This window comes from Postia placenta (assembly GCF_002117355.1).
Source record: "Postia placenta MAD-698-R-SB12 unplaced genomic scaffold POSPLAscaffold_12, whole genome shotgun sequence".
Lineage (NCBI taxonomy): Eukaryota > Fungi > Basidiomycota > Agaricomycetes > Polyporales > Adustoporiaceae > Rhodonia > Rhodonia placenta.
In genome coordinates, this window is record NW_020169843.1 from 1269388 (window position 1) to 1285507 (window position 16120).

The 16120-nt window shown below is 52.6% G+C and overlaps 6 protein-coding genes and 1 non-coding gene across 7 annotated transcripts; 5 read left to right on the forward strand and 2 right to left on the reverse strand.

Annotated features, from left to right (window-relative positions):
• Positions 1-474: 474 nt before the first annotated feature.
• Positions 475-2209, forward strand: POSPLADRAFT_1048898 (hypothetical protein; the record flags this gene model as incomplete). Its single annotated transcript, XM_024479625.1, has 10 exons — positions 475-494; positions 580-678; positions 1092-1116; positions 1158-1188; positions 1244-1302; positions 1441-1461; positions 1561-1575; positions 1710-1767; positions 1824-1990; positions 2042-2209. 10 exons carry the CDS (start codon positions 475-477, stop codon positions 2207-2209), a joined length of 663 nt encoding a protein of 220 aa, XP_024336386.1.
• A 916-nt stretch (positions 2210-3125) lies between these two features.
• POSPLADRAFT_1150348 (hypothetical protein) lies at positions 3126-4129 on the forward strand (the record flags this gene model as incomplete). Its single annotated transcript, XM_024486407.1, has 6 exons — positions 3126-3181; positions 3261-3419; positions 3477-3602; positions 3665-3841; positions 3901-3981; positions 4039-4129. 6 exons carry the CDS (start codon positions 3126-3128, stop codon positions 4127-4129), a joined length of 690 nt encoding a protein of 229 aa, XP_024336387.1.
• Positions 4130-4683: 554 nt separating this feature from the next.
• On the forward strand, positions 4684-4778 carry POSPLADRAFT_t119. Its single transcript has one exon. It is a non-coding gene; the product is annotated as a tRNA-Asp (tRNA).
• Positions 4779-4873: 95 nt separating this feature from the next.
• Positions 4874-7663, reverse strand: POSPLADRAFT_1184358 (hypothetical protein). The gene is made up of 12 exons (XM_024489076.1): positions 7311-7663; positions 7168-7246; positions 6984-7054; positions 6556-6919; positions 6409-6492; positions 6272-6337; positions 6098-6203; positions 5723-6047; positions 5365-5663; positions 5274-5303; positions 5200-5211; positions 4874-5139 (listed from the first exon to the last, which is right to left on the reverse strand). The coding sequence occupies exons 1-12, from the start codon at positions 7564-7566 to the stop codon at positions 5074-5076; spliced, it is 1758 nt and encodes a 585-aa protein (XP_024336388.1). The 5' UTR covers positions 7567-7663; the 3' UTR covers positions 4874-5073.
• A 2929-nt stretch (positions 7664-10592) lies between these two features.
• POSPLADRAFT_1184361 (hypothetical protein) lies at positions 10593-12812 on the forward strand (the record flags this gene model as incomplete). Its single annotated transcript, XM_024489077.1, has 7 exons — positions 10593-10817; positions 11210-11218; positions 11275-11441; positions 11517-11641; positions 11697-11758; positions 11810-12102; positions 12183-12812. The coding sequence occupies 7 exons, from the start codon at positions 10593-10595 to the stop codon at positions 12718-12720; spliced, it is 1419 nt and encodes a 472-aa protein (XP_024336389.1). The 3' UTR covers positions 12721-12812.
• A 643-nt stretch (positions 12813-13455) lies between these two features.
• On the reverse strand, positions 13456-14045 carry POSPLADRAFT_1048901 (hypothetical protein; the record flags this gene model as incomplete). The annotated part of the gene is made up of 3 exons (XM_024479626.1): positions 13456-13608; positions 13667-13780; positions 13830-14045. The coding sequence occupies 3 exons, from the start codon at positions 14043-14045 to the stop codon at positions 13456-13458; spliced, it is 483 nt and encodes a 160-aa protein (XP_024336390.1).
• Positions 14046-14521: 476 nt separating this feature from the next.
• POSPLADRAFT_1105241 (hypothetical protein) lies at positions 14522-16118 on the forward strand (the record flags this gene model as incomplete). Its single annotated transcript, XM_024483271.1, has 3 exons — positions 14522-14543; positions 14583-14626; positions 15465-16118. Coding segments are annotated over 3 exons (720 nt in total), but the record flags the coding sequence as incomplete, so codon positions are not given.
• Positions 16119-16120: the final 2 nt, after the last annotated feature.

Sequence of the window (16120 nt, forward strand, 5' to 3'; positions counted from 1 at the left end):
CTTACCAGTTGCCCCGCGGACAGTGTTCTCTATAGTTGTGATCGTGCAGTTCCCGAACGGCCGGTTAGTTGTTAGGTGTCTCTTTCTTCATATAAAAATACGTAGCGCAGGACTGCAGGCGGGTCATGCTTCGGGTTTGTTCGTCCCTTCTAAGCTTCCAGACCTTCGACCACGCTGTCAATGTCGGTTCCCTTCATACATTCCTCTTTGAATGATACTTTAGGAGCTGCACTCCTCGGTAATGCCCTATTTGTAATGAATTCCCGCAGGCGCCGCTAAACGTTTCCATGAACAGGTAATCTTGCGGCTGCTGTGTGAGTGGCACGCACTCAGGATTTAGAGATCGATAGATTGACATTACACTCTTCAGACTGTACGGTACTACCAACGTGCAGACCTACATCTATTTTAAGCATAGCCAGAAGGACACTAGATTGCTCAGGTGTTCCGTGCGTTATCTACCCTTCTATCAACATGCCTTGGGCTGACATCCCGTACGTCGTGGAAACATAGATTGCGGTCCTGTGGTGCGCGCATAATTTGACGGGCCACTTTATTAGCAAGACTCATGTTACACAGGCTGCTTGATTCGCTGCATCTCGCGTTGATTACTCGCACGGTGTACACCTGTGCCGTCAGCGATTTCTCTGATCCAAAAGCCTGGATTGTACCGTCATGGTGAGGAGGACATTCCCGACCGATGAGGTTGATTGTGACCTCACTTCTGCCCGTTCACTATGCCAACTAGGAGCCTGAAGGGACATATCATTGTAACGGTGCGCCATCTTTGCACGAGGTTGTCTTCGCTTCGTTGAGCTTTCTCGGCTCCAGGGTCTCAGCGATGTTATCATCAGAAGGTGAGCAAAAGCAAACACTGGCTCTCTTGCTGCGAGCCAACACTCCATGTTGCCAGCTTATTCTGCCAGAGGATGTGGAACCGTGAGCATACCGCATGTGTCTGTACATCGCCTAATTCTGATCCCTCCTGCGCTTGATAGTGAGCAAGGGTAACTGGTGGCTGACCACTACGATTGTATGTTCTCCATACACTCTTATGCGAACTGTGAATTTGATGTGCTGATGGCCACAAGGCTGCGAGCGCTGCCGCCGCATTCGGTGAGCATTTATACGCTCTGATAAATTCTTGTGTCTCATAGACGTTGTTCTTCATGTCAGCGGGGAGCATCGGTGAGCTTTACTGTGCTCATGTCCGGATAATCTTTGGGCTCACAATGACTTGTAGTATTCTCAATCAAAAGCTTCCTGGTCGTTGGCGACGTGTTTCACTTGTCGCAGATTTCGGTGTGTGTGGCGCTGCCCCGGAAAGCACACCTACTCATGTGAGATCTCGTCACTGCAGTGGATCATGTACATGAGCCTAGGCGCAGGCGTATGCACTGACTGCATCGTCGCCGTTGCTCTATGCATCTTACTGCAAAGGATTCGGACGCGCTATTCAAAGTGAGTCGTCTGTGAATGTCCTCATATCGTGATGCTAACTGAAGCTTTCGAAAGCACTCGTTCCATGGTCCGCACACTGATGCTATACGGTATAAATAGCGGTGCTCTTACCAGGTATGCGACCATCAGTATCGAAGCACTTCGAACACTCAGCAATAACCTGCCCTATGTAGCCTGTGTGAAATTGCTTGTCTGGTGGCTGTACGTTGATTCTTTCGTTTCCCTGTTCTTATCTCATTCGCGGTTAGTACATCACCATGCCCGACAACCTCATCTTTATCGCTCTGTTCTTCGTTCTCCCCAAACGTGTGTATGCTGCTTTGGCTGCATGTTTCGCATGCTAAGAATGACTACTTTGTCAGTTGGGCTCAATGCACTGCTTGCTACACTGAATGCACGACTAGACCTGCGCAGGACACGTCAGCACAATCTCAGCACCTCGGGCCAATCTATGAAGCCATTGCTGTCCCCATCAATCAGATACAGCAGCAAGACAGAACCAGGCAGCCCCCGAAATCTCAGCGGGAGGGTGAGATATTTGTGCAACTGCGGCATTCCCGAAGCTGACATGATATTGCAGTACCTCAGTTTCCAGGTGCAAGCGGAAACCCTGCCGCAACTTCCGCGGGCAAGCAGGACGGCTATGCATCGTGTTGGCTATGCAGATGCCGATATTCTAGAGCAGGGCCTTTGGAGTCCGCCCACTATCTTCCGCAGCCCTCGACAGAGTCACTTCTCTGATGATTGAGCGGTTGAACAAACCACATGACTCACCGCGCGGTGCTGTCGTATTTTCAGAATAGCTAAGAATACATTCACTTCATATATATGTTCTTTGTACTATTATATATGTATTGTAGCGTAGAGGGTTGCATAGAGAGGAACATTGTTTCTGTGGTTGATGATGGTAGGGACTTGTCCGTTGGTGTTATATATTAGGTCTTCCGGAGACTTATGTTCGAAGCTGGACTATGCCGTCTCCTAGGTGAGGCCTAGGCCTTCAAGTGCAAAGCCGGAACACGACCTTCCTACAAAGCGGCGTCGTCGACTCGATTGCCAACGTGATTAGCGATGGGCGACATAGAGTACTAAGATGAACAAGAGCGGTACTGCAGTCACGCCAAGCGCTCCGTTACAGCGCAGTTCAATACAGCGCATTTAAAGCGCAGTTACAGGGCCCATTGGCTTACATGGCATGATCCGAAAAAGGCGGAATCCGAAAAACTCGGGTCCACCTGGATCAGTGCGCACCATCAATCCCGCCCACAGCCCAGCGGAGTCATTCAATGTAGCGGTTGAAATACCGTTGCCATTGGCTAGCGGGATGGGGCGTATCGGCAGTATGCGCGGATCGCGTCTGATCATGAGCCCCCAAAAGCTATTATGGTATGTACGTACGTCATCAGGCGAACATTGCCGAAGGACGCGTAACCGGGCATGCTCGGGCATGGTCTTGTCGACGATAGCCGACGCTCGCGCATCGCGGGAACATGCTATGCCCTGGCTTACTATTCACAAACATTATTAATCGAGTCGCGGTTCGTGCGAAACCATTCTACTCACGTTATCTGCCAGTATAAAAGAGAGGTGGTTACTCTCAATGTATCAACACCGAACACTAGAACAACTTGAGACTCCTCGTGTCCATTGTTTTCTTTGACACTATGTCGGATGGGAAGCACTTCACTCTTTACTCCCATGTTGGAGGACCAAATGGCTGGTACGCAATTTCTCTGCTCTTGGACTCTGGTCAACACGACGAGCATGACACGCGACGACGACTCACGTGTTCTCTATAGGAAAGTTGTTCTGGCGTTAGAAATATTGGGCCTGACGTATGAGACGGTATACCTCGACTTCAAGACGGGCGAGCAGAAGGCAGCGGGCCACACGAAATTTAACCCAAACGGGCGCATCCCGACCATTATAGACCACAAAAATGACGATTTTGTTCTCTGGTAGGATCTCAGTGACCCCCTCCACAAAAGGCATTCGCCCTGACGAATACCCTTCAGGGAGTCCAACGCAATCTTGCTGTACTTAGTAGAGAAGTACGATACCGACCACAAGATCTCCGTCACGGATGGCAACGACAAATTTACCCAGCTGCAGTGGCTCTATTTCCAAGCTTCTGGACAGGGGTGAGCTTCCGACAGATCTTCCTATTCAATCAGCTAACCTCCGTCGTCCTCCCGATGCGAAGTCCATACTATGGTCAATTAGGATGGTTTACGGACTACCACCCAGAGAAGGTACCCAGCGCCATAGAGCGGTACACGAACGAGACGTTGCGCATCCTAGGCGTACTCGACAGCGTTTTGTCTAAGAGGACGTGGCTTGTTGCCGATAAGCTGACCATTGCAGACCTGTCATTTGTCCCGTGAGTCTTTGTGCCGCATCCTTGGTCTCCACACCTCTGCTGAATGTGTGATATCAAAGGTGGAACGAATTAGCGCTGACGAGAGTCCTGACCGAAGAGCATGGGTACAACATCGAGAAGGACTTCCCGGCGCTGTACAAGTGAGCCTATAGAGTATACGTACAATATTTGATATGCGCTGACCATTTCGGGCGCAGATGGCATTCAGCTATGATGGCTATGGAGCCGGTACGGAAGACCTTCGAAACTAGGAAGGCGGTTTTCGCAGCCTCTAAGCGTAAGGAATGAGCGCACGACGCAGAAGCTGTGGTGTATTGATGAGTACTTCAACACAAATTGATATCTACTGTATTCAGCTATGCAACCACTACATACTTCTTATCCGACGATGTTGTGGTTCATGTTTGTCCGTGCATGTTCCTCATTGTCTTCAGGCTCGGCGAGTCACTCATACCTGAAGTCCCTGGGGAGAAAATATGAGCGAAGGCTACCCTGGACGCTAGTTCGACTATGCAGTAAAGCTGCCTTTTGAGGCGTGCCAGGGGATTCGCTACTTGGTAAGTCTGTTCGAACCTTAAAGGCAGGATCGACTTCTTTCGTTGAACCGCAAATCAAGTACGACGGGTACGACCTCTAGAGCCTCAGATGCTATTTCATGAATAGTGACTGCACCCATTCTTCCTACTGCGGAGGCTAGTGGTGCGTTGCAACAGAGTGCAACTTGGACGGGGTGAAATGGACGGGAATGAAGAAAAGTTCGCAGATAGTGTGGCTTCCAGCTTCCAGTGTGTGCAAGCGATTGGAGTGGTGTGATATAGGCTCTATCTGCCCCTTTCAACAAGTCTCTGGTCGTATATCGGTTAGTACACGCGCTTGTCACCGACGGCCATTTGTGTGCAGACCGCGCGAAAGCGGGGTTCGACTCCCCGCCAGAGAGTTGTTTTTTGTTTTTACTCGTCGACTCCTTATGAGACATTTTAGTCGTTCTAGTCTAGCGTGGCATTGACATGCATGCAAAGACCCAACTTCGTTACATTTCATACATCCTAAGGTGTCGTGGCAGTGTAAACATGAACAAGCTACATATAACGGGTAGCTAATAGCTCGCATATAAGAAACCATTGATGCTAAAAAAAAAGGTACATTATGAACAAAAGTAATGTGAGTGGGATGGGATGCTCGGACACGGGACGACAGCCGCCACAAAATAAGGTATCAAGCACATCGCTCGACTAATTCGGACCGACGAACTGGTAAAGGATTCTCCGCACGAGCCCAGAAAGGTGTTGCGGATCGTTCTAGGGTTGTGGCCGGGGTCAGTGCGCGGTGTAGTGTTAACAAAGCGAGCAACAACGTACTTGGTATATGCTCTGCCAGTGCACCGATGGAGACTCGTCAATACATGCTACTCAGAGAAAGATGTTCAACATACCATCACCATGCCCATGCTCACTGCTGTTAGCTATCACGTAACACAGTCGAGTGAGCATCTCTTCTCAATGGGTTTTGCGAGAAGGACGCACCAACACCTCGCCCCACTGTCCCGTCTTCCCGACCCACCCCCGCCCCCTTGCTGTCAGCCACGCGCTCTCCATACCCTTCGGCAGTACATACATTGCGAGCTCCTCGCGCCGGCGTTTGTCCTCCACGAAGAGCGACAGGCCCGCGAGGATGCCCATCGCGTAGTAGCTCTTGCGCCCAACGAGCGCGTCGACGAGTGGCTGCGGGAGAATCTTTGCCAGACGTGCGAGAAGCGTGGGCGAGGGCACAGCTCGAAGTGCCGTGAGGTCGTTGTACATGTTGTGGTTCAGACAGAAGAATGCTACACATGCTCAGGGTCAGCAACCAAACTGCTTTCCTCGTCAGGCTGAGGAAACCCACATTGATAGATGAACACAAACACTCCGAGGAATGCTGAGCTCCTCGCCGTGCCGAACCCCGCCCTCAGGAACATCTTCCCTGGTTCCTTCCATACCCTGTTCCGTCGGAACAGCAGCATCGGGATGACATGTAGCGCGCCGTATATTGGCAGCATCCATCGGACGACTTTGAAGAAGCGGTCGATCTGGACCTGTGGGCATGAGTCCAGCCAGGGGTGTAACGCGGAGCATGGGACGAATGGGGGCCCGAAGGACTGGGAGGGTGGCTGTGCCGTCGCAAGTGCAATACGCGCGAGCATGTCGGAACGGTTGGCGGGAGTCGTTTCCTGTCGGGATTGTCCATAAGAGATCTTAATGTATAGCCGGCTGAAAGTACCTTTGCTAGCAACGCCTCCATGTCCCTGACGTTAAACCTCCCGTGTACAATAAGGTCTCGTTGGATTGCAAGCGTTTCTGGATGAACTCTGCTGGCTGTAGCAATCCTGTATACACGCACAATGAGCGGACCAGACACATAGATGCATGAGTCGGCGGAAGACTTCTCACTCACCAATGGACATACGACCGTGGCAGTGTTTCTGGACGGAGAAACCATGCGTACATGATCTGTCCGCAGCTGTTCGGTGTCATGATAGAAGTATCTTCAGTGAAATCAAGACCGACTGAACAGGTGGATGCATAACCCACCATAATGAGAACACAAGTACATCTCCATGAGGGATCCGAATGCCATGCTTAGATGATAATGCGTTCACCGACCCTTGGAGACCTCTAACACGCACCTCTCAGTCTTCGGGTAGACCTGAACAATACTATACGAGAAAACAAACGCACCTCACGAACATCTGCTGTGCAATCCCCACCCTCCTCTCTCTTCTCTCGAACAGGATTGATACCCCACCTGCGACCGTGCCCGCAAGCACTGCGTACCACCTCCGCGTACGTTTCCGTGCCCATGTTTGGTGCGCCTGCGCGCTGACCGACAGCCGCGCATGCCGCGACCCGCGGCGCACCTCCGGACGCGCCATTTCGATGTCATCATCCTCGTCAGAGGCATCAGTGAAAGGAGAATCTGGGGGTGGAGCTGATCGGAGGAGGGAGCGTGAGCGTCGGCCGAGTGAACTAGTACGCCGTGTAGGGGGTTGAGGGAGGATGGGGAGCGCGTTGAGGATGAATTTGTAGATGGTAACGAATGACCCTGGGCACGTGAGTAAATGGGTCAGTTGCGTTTGAGTAAAACTAAACATTAGTCAAAAACACACCAAGCATGGCAGCAAAACGGAAGGAGTCAAGGCCAAAGACGGCATGGCGAATGAGTGCAAAGTGATAATTCCTGCAGTCATTGACAATGAGAACGAGATTTACACCAGACGCTCGAACAGATGAAACAAGGGAGAGTTTAGACAACCCTACAAATGTAACATCCAGTTGTGATGCGACACTCACTTGGGAATTCTCTTGATCCTCGTCATCAATAAGATCAAATTCACCCCCGCACGAATCGCGAACGCTAATGCGCCCGATCCTGTCCTCCCCACCGTGGGGTAAGTACTGCGACCGCGTATATAGTTATGACACTGAGCACGCACGCAACCCGCCCTTCCCTGCATGCTTGAGGCACTCTGTCAGGTCCCTTAACTCTACAGGCAGCTCTCCTCGGTCACGCCACACGATCTTCCTCGCTTCTCGTAGATGTTCCTCGTAGTTGGCCAGCGCGACGAGGTTTTCGAACGAGGCCATCGCGCTCTTCGGCGTGAACTGGACAAAGGACGGTGTACGCGCCATGTCCGACTTGCTCCCGCCGGCACGGACCTCCCCTTCGCCGAGGTGTTCGCGAGAGGACATGTTGTTGGTAATTTATGTGCAACGCCGCGGCGACCCTCGCAGACTGCGCGTGTTAGACAACCTCAAGCTCAAGCTCACGCACTGCGTAAGAGACAGGATAGAGGGAAGCTAAGCGGTCGAGGCAGGCTAGTCGTCCGTCTGGAGGGTCGTGCACTTTGCTTGGGGCGGATATAAGACGGCGTAGAGTCCGCTGGTGGGGGAGAAGGGCATAGTGTTTATCCGGTCGGCGTTCAAGAGGCGCCTGCCAGGGAAGGTCTAGCTATCTGCCTTTTCGGGGCGCTACCGCTGACCATAGCCTCGTGTCTGATCGTAACCTTGATCCAACCAAAGTGCTAACCAACAGAACGCCTCGTCAATATATACGCCGTGTCATATGCGCAAAGACACGTAAATATGAAACAAAAAAGCTCGATACGATGGACGACCCGGACAACACAAAGAAGCAAGGCGTGCGACACACGCGTCGCACGTCCGTGCTAGTCAACGAAGCACGACTTTACTACGAAAGTTTACCAGTTCGAGTCGTACGCGCGCAACAGTTCACGAGGGAGGAAAACGAAATAAGGGTAAGGGGAAGTTGCATATCGTGGCATCATCGCCGTATATATAACACGAAGCCCCGCAGAACGGGTGTCACAAACAACTCTCAACATGAACGCAACATGACGTAGAAAAGAAGATGAGACAAGCGTGAAGCTGATTAATCGTATATGTTCGAAGCAGTAGACTGCTTCCTTAAACGAGTTTCTTCAGCACGAGCAGGCTAGGCTCCAGACTCAGGCTTACGGTTGTCTTCACATCCGAACTTGGCCGATGTCTCGGCCTGTTAGGCTTTCAGGCATCAGGAATGGACCGTCCGACGCGTCGTATTTGGGTGCACGCCTTGGCGGAGCATTCCTAAGTTAAAGTTCATACCATTCGCTATACTCCACCTCGTCATCCGTCATCCCATCTTCGCAAGCCTGGGATCAAAATGAAACATTAAGGTACATATTGTGAGATAGAAAAGTTCGAAATAACTGTGCCTGTTGTTGTGCGGTGGTATATCAAACGATCCATGTTTGTCATCGCCGCTTTTGATGGCTTCACAACTACAAGTAAGTATTCCAAAGCTCATTTCTGGCATTTTAGAGGCGACCGACCATAGTGTATCACTAACAACCTGGAGGCACTCTCGGGGAACTGGAAATCAGAAGAAAAACACGTGCAAGGATGAATATAATGCATTTCATCGGCCGGTTTGCCTCGTTGATTCGAAGGGAAGCCGTGCCTACTCCATGTGTTGTCGGCCTAGTGGAAGCCTGATCTGTACTAACCCCCAGGCTATCGATATGCGGAATGTCCTAGGCAGATCTCAACGCCTCTAAATCACACGATCAAGGCCATATAGCGACGCATATACTTGCAGGACTATCAACCATCACAGTCAGACATCCCGGAGCATAGTAACTTTGGGTGGTCATAAAGGCAAACCTCTATGAATGTTCGAAGAGCAAAGCAATTAGACCTGCTAGGACTTGTTCGGGTACCCTTCCCGCAGCTTCTATACTCGGGACGTTCTGATGCAGTTCGCTTATGATACGCACCGTTACGCGGCGCATAAGTTTGTGCTCGCTCGGCGCATAATGGGAAACTGAAGGAAGGAAGGAAGGAAGGAAGCCCGCGTATGGCGGTTCTCTGGGAGATGACCTTGAGTTCCATCTGTTCAGCACTCCGCCGTTGCCGCTACCTCGTACCACACTCACTGTCACCATGATCCTCTGGCGCGTCGTGCACCTGTGTGCGCCTTGCTCACGTCAAGTCACTTATTCATCGACATCAATATCTCAAGTTGGTCACAGCATCCAGTCCTGGCGTCACGGGATGCCGAGGATCACGCTGTATCTGCAATAGCGACCCCTTTCAGTTTACAGACCACCTGATACTTATAGCTATCGGAGATGGAGATCAGATTACGTGCTACATGTGGCACAGACGATGAACGTTTGAACATGCAACAGGAACAGACGTGGCGTACCTCGCCAGACCGTCTATATTTCAACCATGAATGTATCCCCGAGCACGCCTGAACAAGGCACGTGCGACTCCACCTGCACACGTACGAGTGATGTGTTTACGGAAACTCGAAAACACCCACGACAACATGAACTCCCGTGAGTTCGTGCGCTTCTATACCGCAGTACATCGTGTGTAGCACCAATACATCGATGCCAGCTGCTGTCAGTCATGTTGGCATGCATGCGAGGATGCGACCTACCCGGTTTAACTTTCTCGAGATGAAAGGTGTATGCCAAGATGGCAACTCCGTTGGCCTTCTCTCCAGTTGAGAGATTGTCAAAGAGCACTACTCGGACGTCGATCGGAAGACGAGCTGATGAAAATATGACTTTATTCGCCGCGGCGGGTCGGCCACTTGAAAGAGACAGATTTGCTTCCATGTGTTGCCGTAAGCTTGATGGTCGGCAAAAAGAAATAAAAGCCTCCGAAGGCCGAGGGGACGTGAGATTCCGGATCGATCGACGATCGTTGTCAAAATCAACCGACCTGGCCTCGATACAGTCACGATCACTTTCCTCAACTTCACCGTCGAATCCGTTTTGCAGGCCGTGAGCCTCAGCGTAGCGGACGCCAAGACTGGGCGTGTATCCCTGAATGGAATCCTTGCCCAGCCGAGCAGGTCTGTGATCGGAGATTAGACGGGTGCCTGGGCAGAGGAGGCTGAGAACGTGTCCCCACGGACGCTGATTGGGCACGCGGCATGCTATAAGTGTATTTTCGACGTCGACGAACGTGCACGGCCGCCATCGTGTGGGCGCGCCGCTTTCAGTTTCGTTCGCTTCCCACCGATGCTCTTGTAGCAGTCTTGTCCTGTCCGCGGCATGCCCAAGCGACCCGCCCCACATGGGCTTCCCTTCCCCGCACACGCTCGACATTCTCCTCGCCCCTCAATATATAAAGGCCTCATCGACCATGCTCCCAGCGTACCCAGCACTGCTCACGGAGCCTCCCGTGCAATTCGAGGCAGGATGGGCAGCTTACTCCTAGTCGCGGTCTCCTTCTACATCTTCTGCGCATATGTTACTCTGGCATCATCGCCCTGGTCGAAATCAGACGTCGAGGAGCTACTAGATTCAGCATTGAGCTGTACGGAAGGCGTCTTTGGGAACGGAAGCGAAAGTTGGGGTCAATACTCACCTTACTTCCCCGTCGACCCGTATACGGCGCCACCGGTCGGATGCGAAATCACGCAGGTGGGTCTGCTGTTATTGGCGCCCCTGGGTGGTACAATCTACCTTGACGGTGGTACGCCTTCATTTGTGAGCGTACTAGGATGCCGCCTGTGGATTTATCTCTTGTGACGATACCCACACCTGCAAACTTCAATACTCCAGCCAGTCTGCAGTGCATGGCGCGCCTCAGACGAGAGAGTAAGAGAGACTCGAGTGCAGAAGACGGAGCCAGTGATCTGTGTGTGCCCTTATATGCTTCTTGACGCATGGAGGACATGCGGTTTGGTCCGATCAGACCAATGTATCAGGTCTGATGTCCATGCTTGACCTTCTGCGTACTGCCCCGCATATATCCGTACTTCGACACTTTAATCACCGAGATCTCACACCTCGTTGCTTGTCACCCTCCACAGGTCAACATTGTACGTCGGTCCTCGTTCTCTCGCATTTCATGGCTTATTGGTGGCACTGCGCACAGCTACAACGGCATGGCGCACGGTATCCTACCAAATCCAAGGGAAAGGACATGAAGGCGGCACTCGAGAAGATCCAGTCGGCGTCGAGCTTCTCCAGCGATCTCAGCTTCATCCCGGACTTCGAATACACTCTAGGCAAGGATGACCTGGTCCCGTTCGGCGCGCAAGAGTGAGTATATGCGCATCTCACAACTGCCCAGAACTAAAGAAACATGTACCCCAATGTGCGCATACATTGCTATAGGTCATTTGACGCAGGTGAACAGGCATTCCTGCGGTATGCGTATTTGATCACCTCGGATAACCTTCCGTTTGTGCGCGCGTCAAGCAGTCAACGCGTCGTGGATTCAGCCACAAACTGGACAGCAGGTAACTCGTCTGAGGTGAGAGCGTGGCCAAGTGTACCTCTCACACTGTCTTTCAGGCTTTGCCGCCGCAAGCAATCAAACCTTCGCGCCCGTCCTATCTGTGATCATATCTGAAAATGTATGTCTCATGTTTGCTGTTCCTGCCTATACTTGTGACATACTTCTTTAGGGCAACGACACACTCGACGATGCCTCCTGCCCCGCGCTCAGCTCGTCACCCCTGCCCGGCTCGGAGACGGACGTCTGGATTACGACGTACACGCCGAACATCACCGCCGCGCTCAACGCGGGTGCGCCGGGCGCTGACCTCGACGCGGACGACACGCAGTATCTCATCAATATGTGCCCGTTCGTGAGCGTCGGCACGGGCAACCGCAGCGAGTGGTGCGACCTGTTCGACGACCTGGACGCGTTTAGCGGGTACGAGTACTGGGGAAGTCTGGACAAGTACTACAACACCGGGTACGTGTACGCGCCGCCGCCGATGCTCCAGTATACTATTTGCCGAAGGTGCGCTTACCCTGTGGCCGCGTTCTGTGTAGCTACGGCCAGCCGCTGGGCCCCGTGAACGGCGTCGGCTACATCAACGAGCTCCTCGCGCGCCTGACCGACACGCCCGTCAACGACAGCACGTCGACGAACAGCACGCTCGACACGTCGCCCGCGACATTCCCGCTCGGGCGCGCGCTCTACGCGGACTTCACGCACGACAACCTCATGATCGCAGTGTACGCCGCGATGGGCATGTTCGCGCAGTCCGCGCCGCTGAGCAAAACAGAGCGGACGGAGGGCACGGGCGCGGGCGGCGCGACGACGTGGGTCGCGAGCAAGCTCGTCCCGTTCGCCGCGCGCATGGTCGTCGAGCGCTTGAGCTGTGCTGCGGGCGCGGTGAGCACCAGCGCGGGGGAGGGCGCGGAGGGCGAGTATGTGCGCGTGTTGGTGAACCAGGCGGTGCAGCCGCTCGCATTTTGTGGGGCGGGCAGCGATGGAGTGTGTAGCCTGGATGAGTTCGTGGAGAGTCAGGCCTATGCGCGCAATGGGGGCGACGGGCAGTGGCAGGAATGTTTTGAATCATCGTGAAGTACTTACTTTGTCCATTTGTAGACCAGTCGATGCAGGAACGCGTAAAATCTCCACACCCATTTGTCGACGAATATATGTTACAATACTCAGATCAGAATTGGTCCCAATTACTAGAGCAAGGCTTGTCAGGCACCGGCAATCTGATGGGCGGACTCAGATATGGTAAGTGTCAGTATACTTACCTGGGTCTCCAGGCACTGATTTTTATTATATTTCTGGCAGAGATCGAGATCGAAGACGATATAAATTGAATGATATTTGACCCGGCTTGTAGCCAGCGAACATACAAAGAAGCAAGCACAGAACGAAGGGGTAAGTACCACACGCGGTGATGTGATTGATTACCGTAAAGGTCGATTGCACTTCCAATGGTAATATCGCAATCACGCTCGCGGCTGCTGGTCAGAATTATTTCCAGCGACATCTAGACATTTGAGATCAGCGAGAATTCGCTCGTTCCCGCGCGAGTTCAACGGCAGAATAGAGTTATATACATCCCACAGGACACTTACAGAACATTCAAATAAATTCTACGAGGTAGGTCGCTATATATTTGTACATGACGATGGACTGCGCTATCATTATTAATTACGAGTTCAAGGGGGAAAACATGGTAAGCCTTCGAGACTGCATACATATGAGACACGATGGAGAAGCGATCTAGCTGCGACAAGTCATACACTATTCTTCGAAATCGAGACGGCATCCAAACCTCTGTCGTATAGCTCAAATTTAGTCTGTAGGCGTTGGGATCTCGGCGGTGAGATCAAGCTGAATGGAACCGCGCGAGACTTGGTACACGTCCACGAGGTACAGCTGATCGAAGGTAATGCCACCTGGGCCGAGTGGCCATCCTCCAGGAAGGCACACCATTTCTACCAGGTCCTGCGTGCAACTGATGTTAGCTGGCGCTGCACGAGTGTGTATGGGAGACGGTGAGTACATTGTAGGCTCGGCGGACGACCTTTGTGAGTGCTATTGCGGCGTCCTCTATAGTGAGACCCCCGCGGTCAGGATATGCGTGAATCTGGTAAGACCACGCTTTATATCCAAATACCTGCTCATAGTTTTCAGATCAGATCCATTCGTGAGAGGACATGACATACGTGGATCCGCACTGAAGGTCGTACTGCCAGCATACCGGGAAATGCAGACAGCTTGGAGCCCTGCAAACGCGATGCGAGCGAAGGATCTTGCTCAATCGCTGCCAATTGAACACCTGGAGGTCCAGTCTGTTCGACAGAGTACTGGGAAAGGTGACGCAACATCGGAACTCCCTGCCATGCAATGTATCGAATTTGCAGCAACCAGTAGCGGGCCATCGTAAGGGAACCCGGGAACAAAGAGATGAGTGACGAGTGCTGGGGAAACCATGATGTACTGCAAGTAGAGCTTTATATATGGCCAGCTTCGGACGGATAGACAGACAGACAGACCGATTTCATAGTAGAATCCAACAAGCGCCTGCCGTCAGTCAAGCCTATAATCCTCCTCCATCACAAGATAAGAAACGCCGAACTTTAGACCGCGAGGAACTCTCAGTCTCAGAAGGTGCCGACGCCTCGTGCCAGTGTGCCACGCCGGCAGCCATTGGGATATGACCATGTCCGGCGACTTCTCAGTGTTCATGGAGAAAGAACCCCCTTGGGTTCTTCTCAATGGCCTGGCACAACCACGAATGACCTGGCACAACCACGAATGACTTGGCACAACCACGAATGACCTGGCACAATCACGAATGACCTGGCACAACCACGAATGACCTGGCACAACCACGAATGATCGATTGGTCCAGACTATGGCGCCGAGTAGAACTGAAAGTAAGAGATGTCTTAGACGTTTTGGATGCCTTCCCGCAGAATCTGGACGATTTGCAGAACTTTGGAACAGACCCATTATGTCGGTCCGTGCTATTTGGCAGAAGAAAGGCGCCCGGAGTCTAGCAGCACGGCAACAGCCGCTTTCGAGGTCTCGTCACCCTTGCGGAGGGCCTCCATTGATTGACTTTATACCGCGTGTCCTGCATTACCTTGATGTCCAAAGCAACGGGTGGATTTGTCTAGTTTTCCTGTCAGTCACTGCCACAGTCATGTCGTATTGCCTGCTTGAACTTGTCAATACTTGTGTCCTACTCTTATGCCCATTGCCCAAATACCCATTGCACTGAGCCTCGTGTTTCACATCGCTGCAGAACTCAATATTCAATGCGCTCAACAACGTGTTTCAACTCCCTGCAAAACTCAAACTCACCTAACTGTGTCATCGTTGATTAAGACCGCTGAGAGAATGCAATTCTCCCACCAGGTTTTTGGACGCACGGAGATCGCCGTGCTAGCAATAGCCACGTGCACACTCCTTGTTGCCCAAATCTCTAGCGTCCTTCCCAGCTGAATAGGTACTTTGGGGAATCTGAGAAAGCAGTGCAGTAATGGCTAAGTCTCGTTCGCGCAATGAATATTAGTAGGGATATATCTTGGGGCAGTAAGAAATTTGAATAAGCCTACCTTGGCATCTATTACCCAAATATATTTGATAGAGACCATTCGTTATTACTTGTTGCACACAGTGTACAAGTAGGTCTACAACAGTTTTTAAAGGTTCTTTGAATAAAAATGCATTCGACCGGATTCGAACAGGGAAACTCAGCCACAAGAAACAACTAGAAGATCCTGTTTTGTTTCTCTAAGCGCCCGGGGATCTCCGTGCGTCCAACAACCTGGTGGGAGAATTGCATTCTCTAGACCGCTGTGGGACGTCGCCTAGGCGTTGCGCATCTCTCGGGGTCAATCAAGGGTGTCTGCTTCGTCGATGCGCTCGCCAAGGAGGCTCTCGACGCGGACCAGCCGGACTTCGTGTCCTATTCGCTCGCCCTTGCGCGGGTCAAGGCTCGCATGAAGTCCAAGTGGGATTGCGTCGCCCGTGATGCCAATGCCGTCCACTATCGGGGTCGCCGCCTGTGGGTGTCCGATGATCCCCTGCTGCACGGTACCACTGCCGCCACCACCTGGCTTCTCAAGCACGCCGGCAAGTCTAACGCGGACGTTGCCCGCGCGGCGCGTGTCCTGACCAACCACTTCCCGTGTGGCGAGTATCGCGCTCGCTTCAACATCCCGGGTCCCCAGGACTGTCCGTGCGGGGGTGGCCTGGAGACTCGGCACCACATCCTGTTCCAGTTTCCATTCTGGATTCGCACGAAGGCGCCGGTGGCCTCTTCGCTCGCGCTCCCCCACGACGACCGCACCCGCCAGTTACGCGCCCAGTGCGGCTGGTCCGCGGGCGACGTCCTTGAGTTCTTGCGGCTGAACCCCATGGTCTCTACATTTGGGTGGGCGGAGATTCTCGCTGAGGCGCTCGCCGACCGCGCGGCCGGGCGCCATTCTCGCGCGAATGCGCGGCT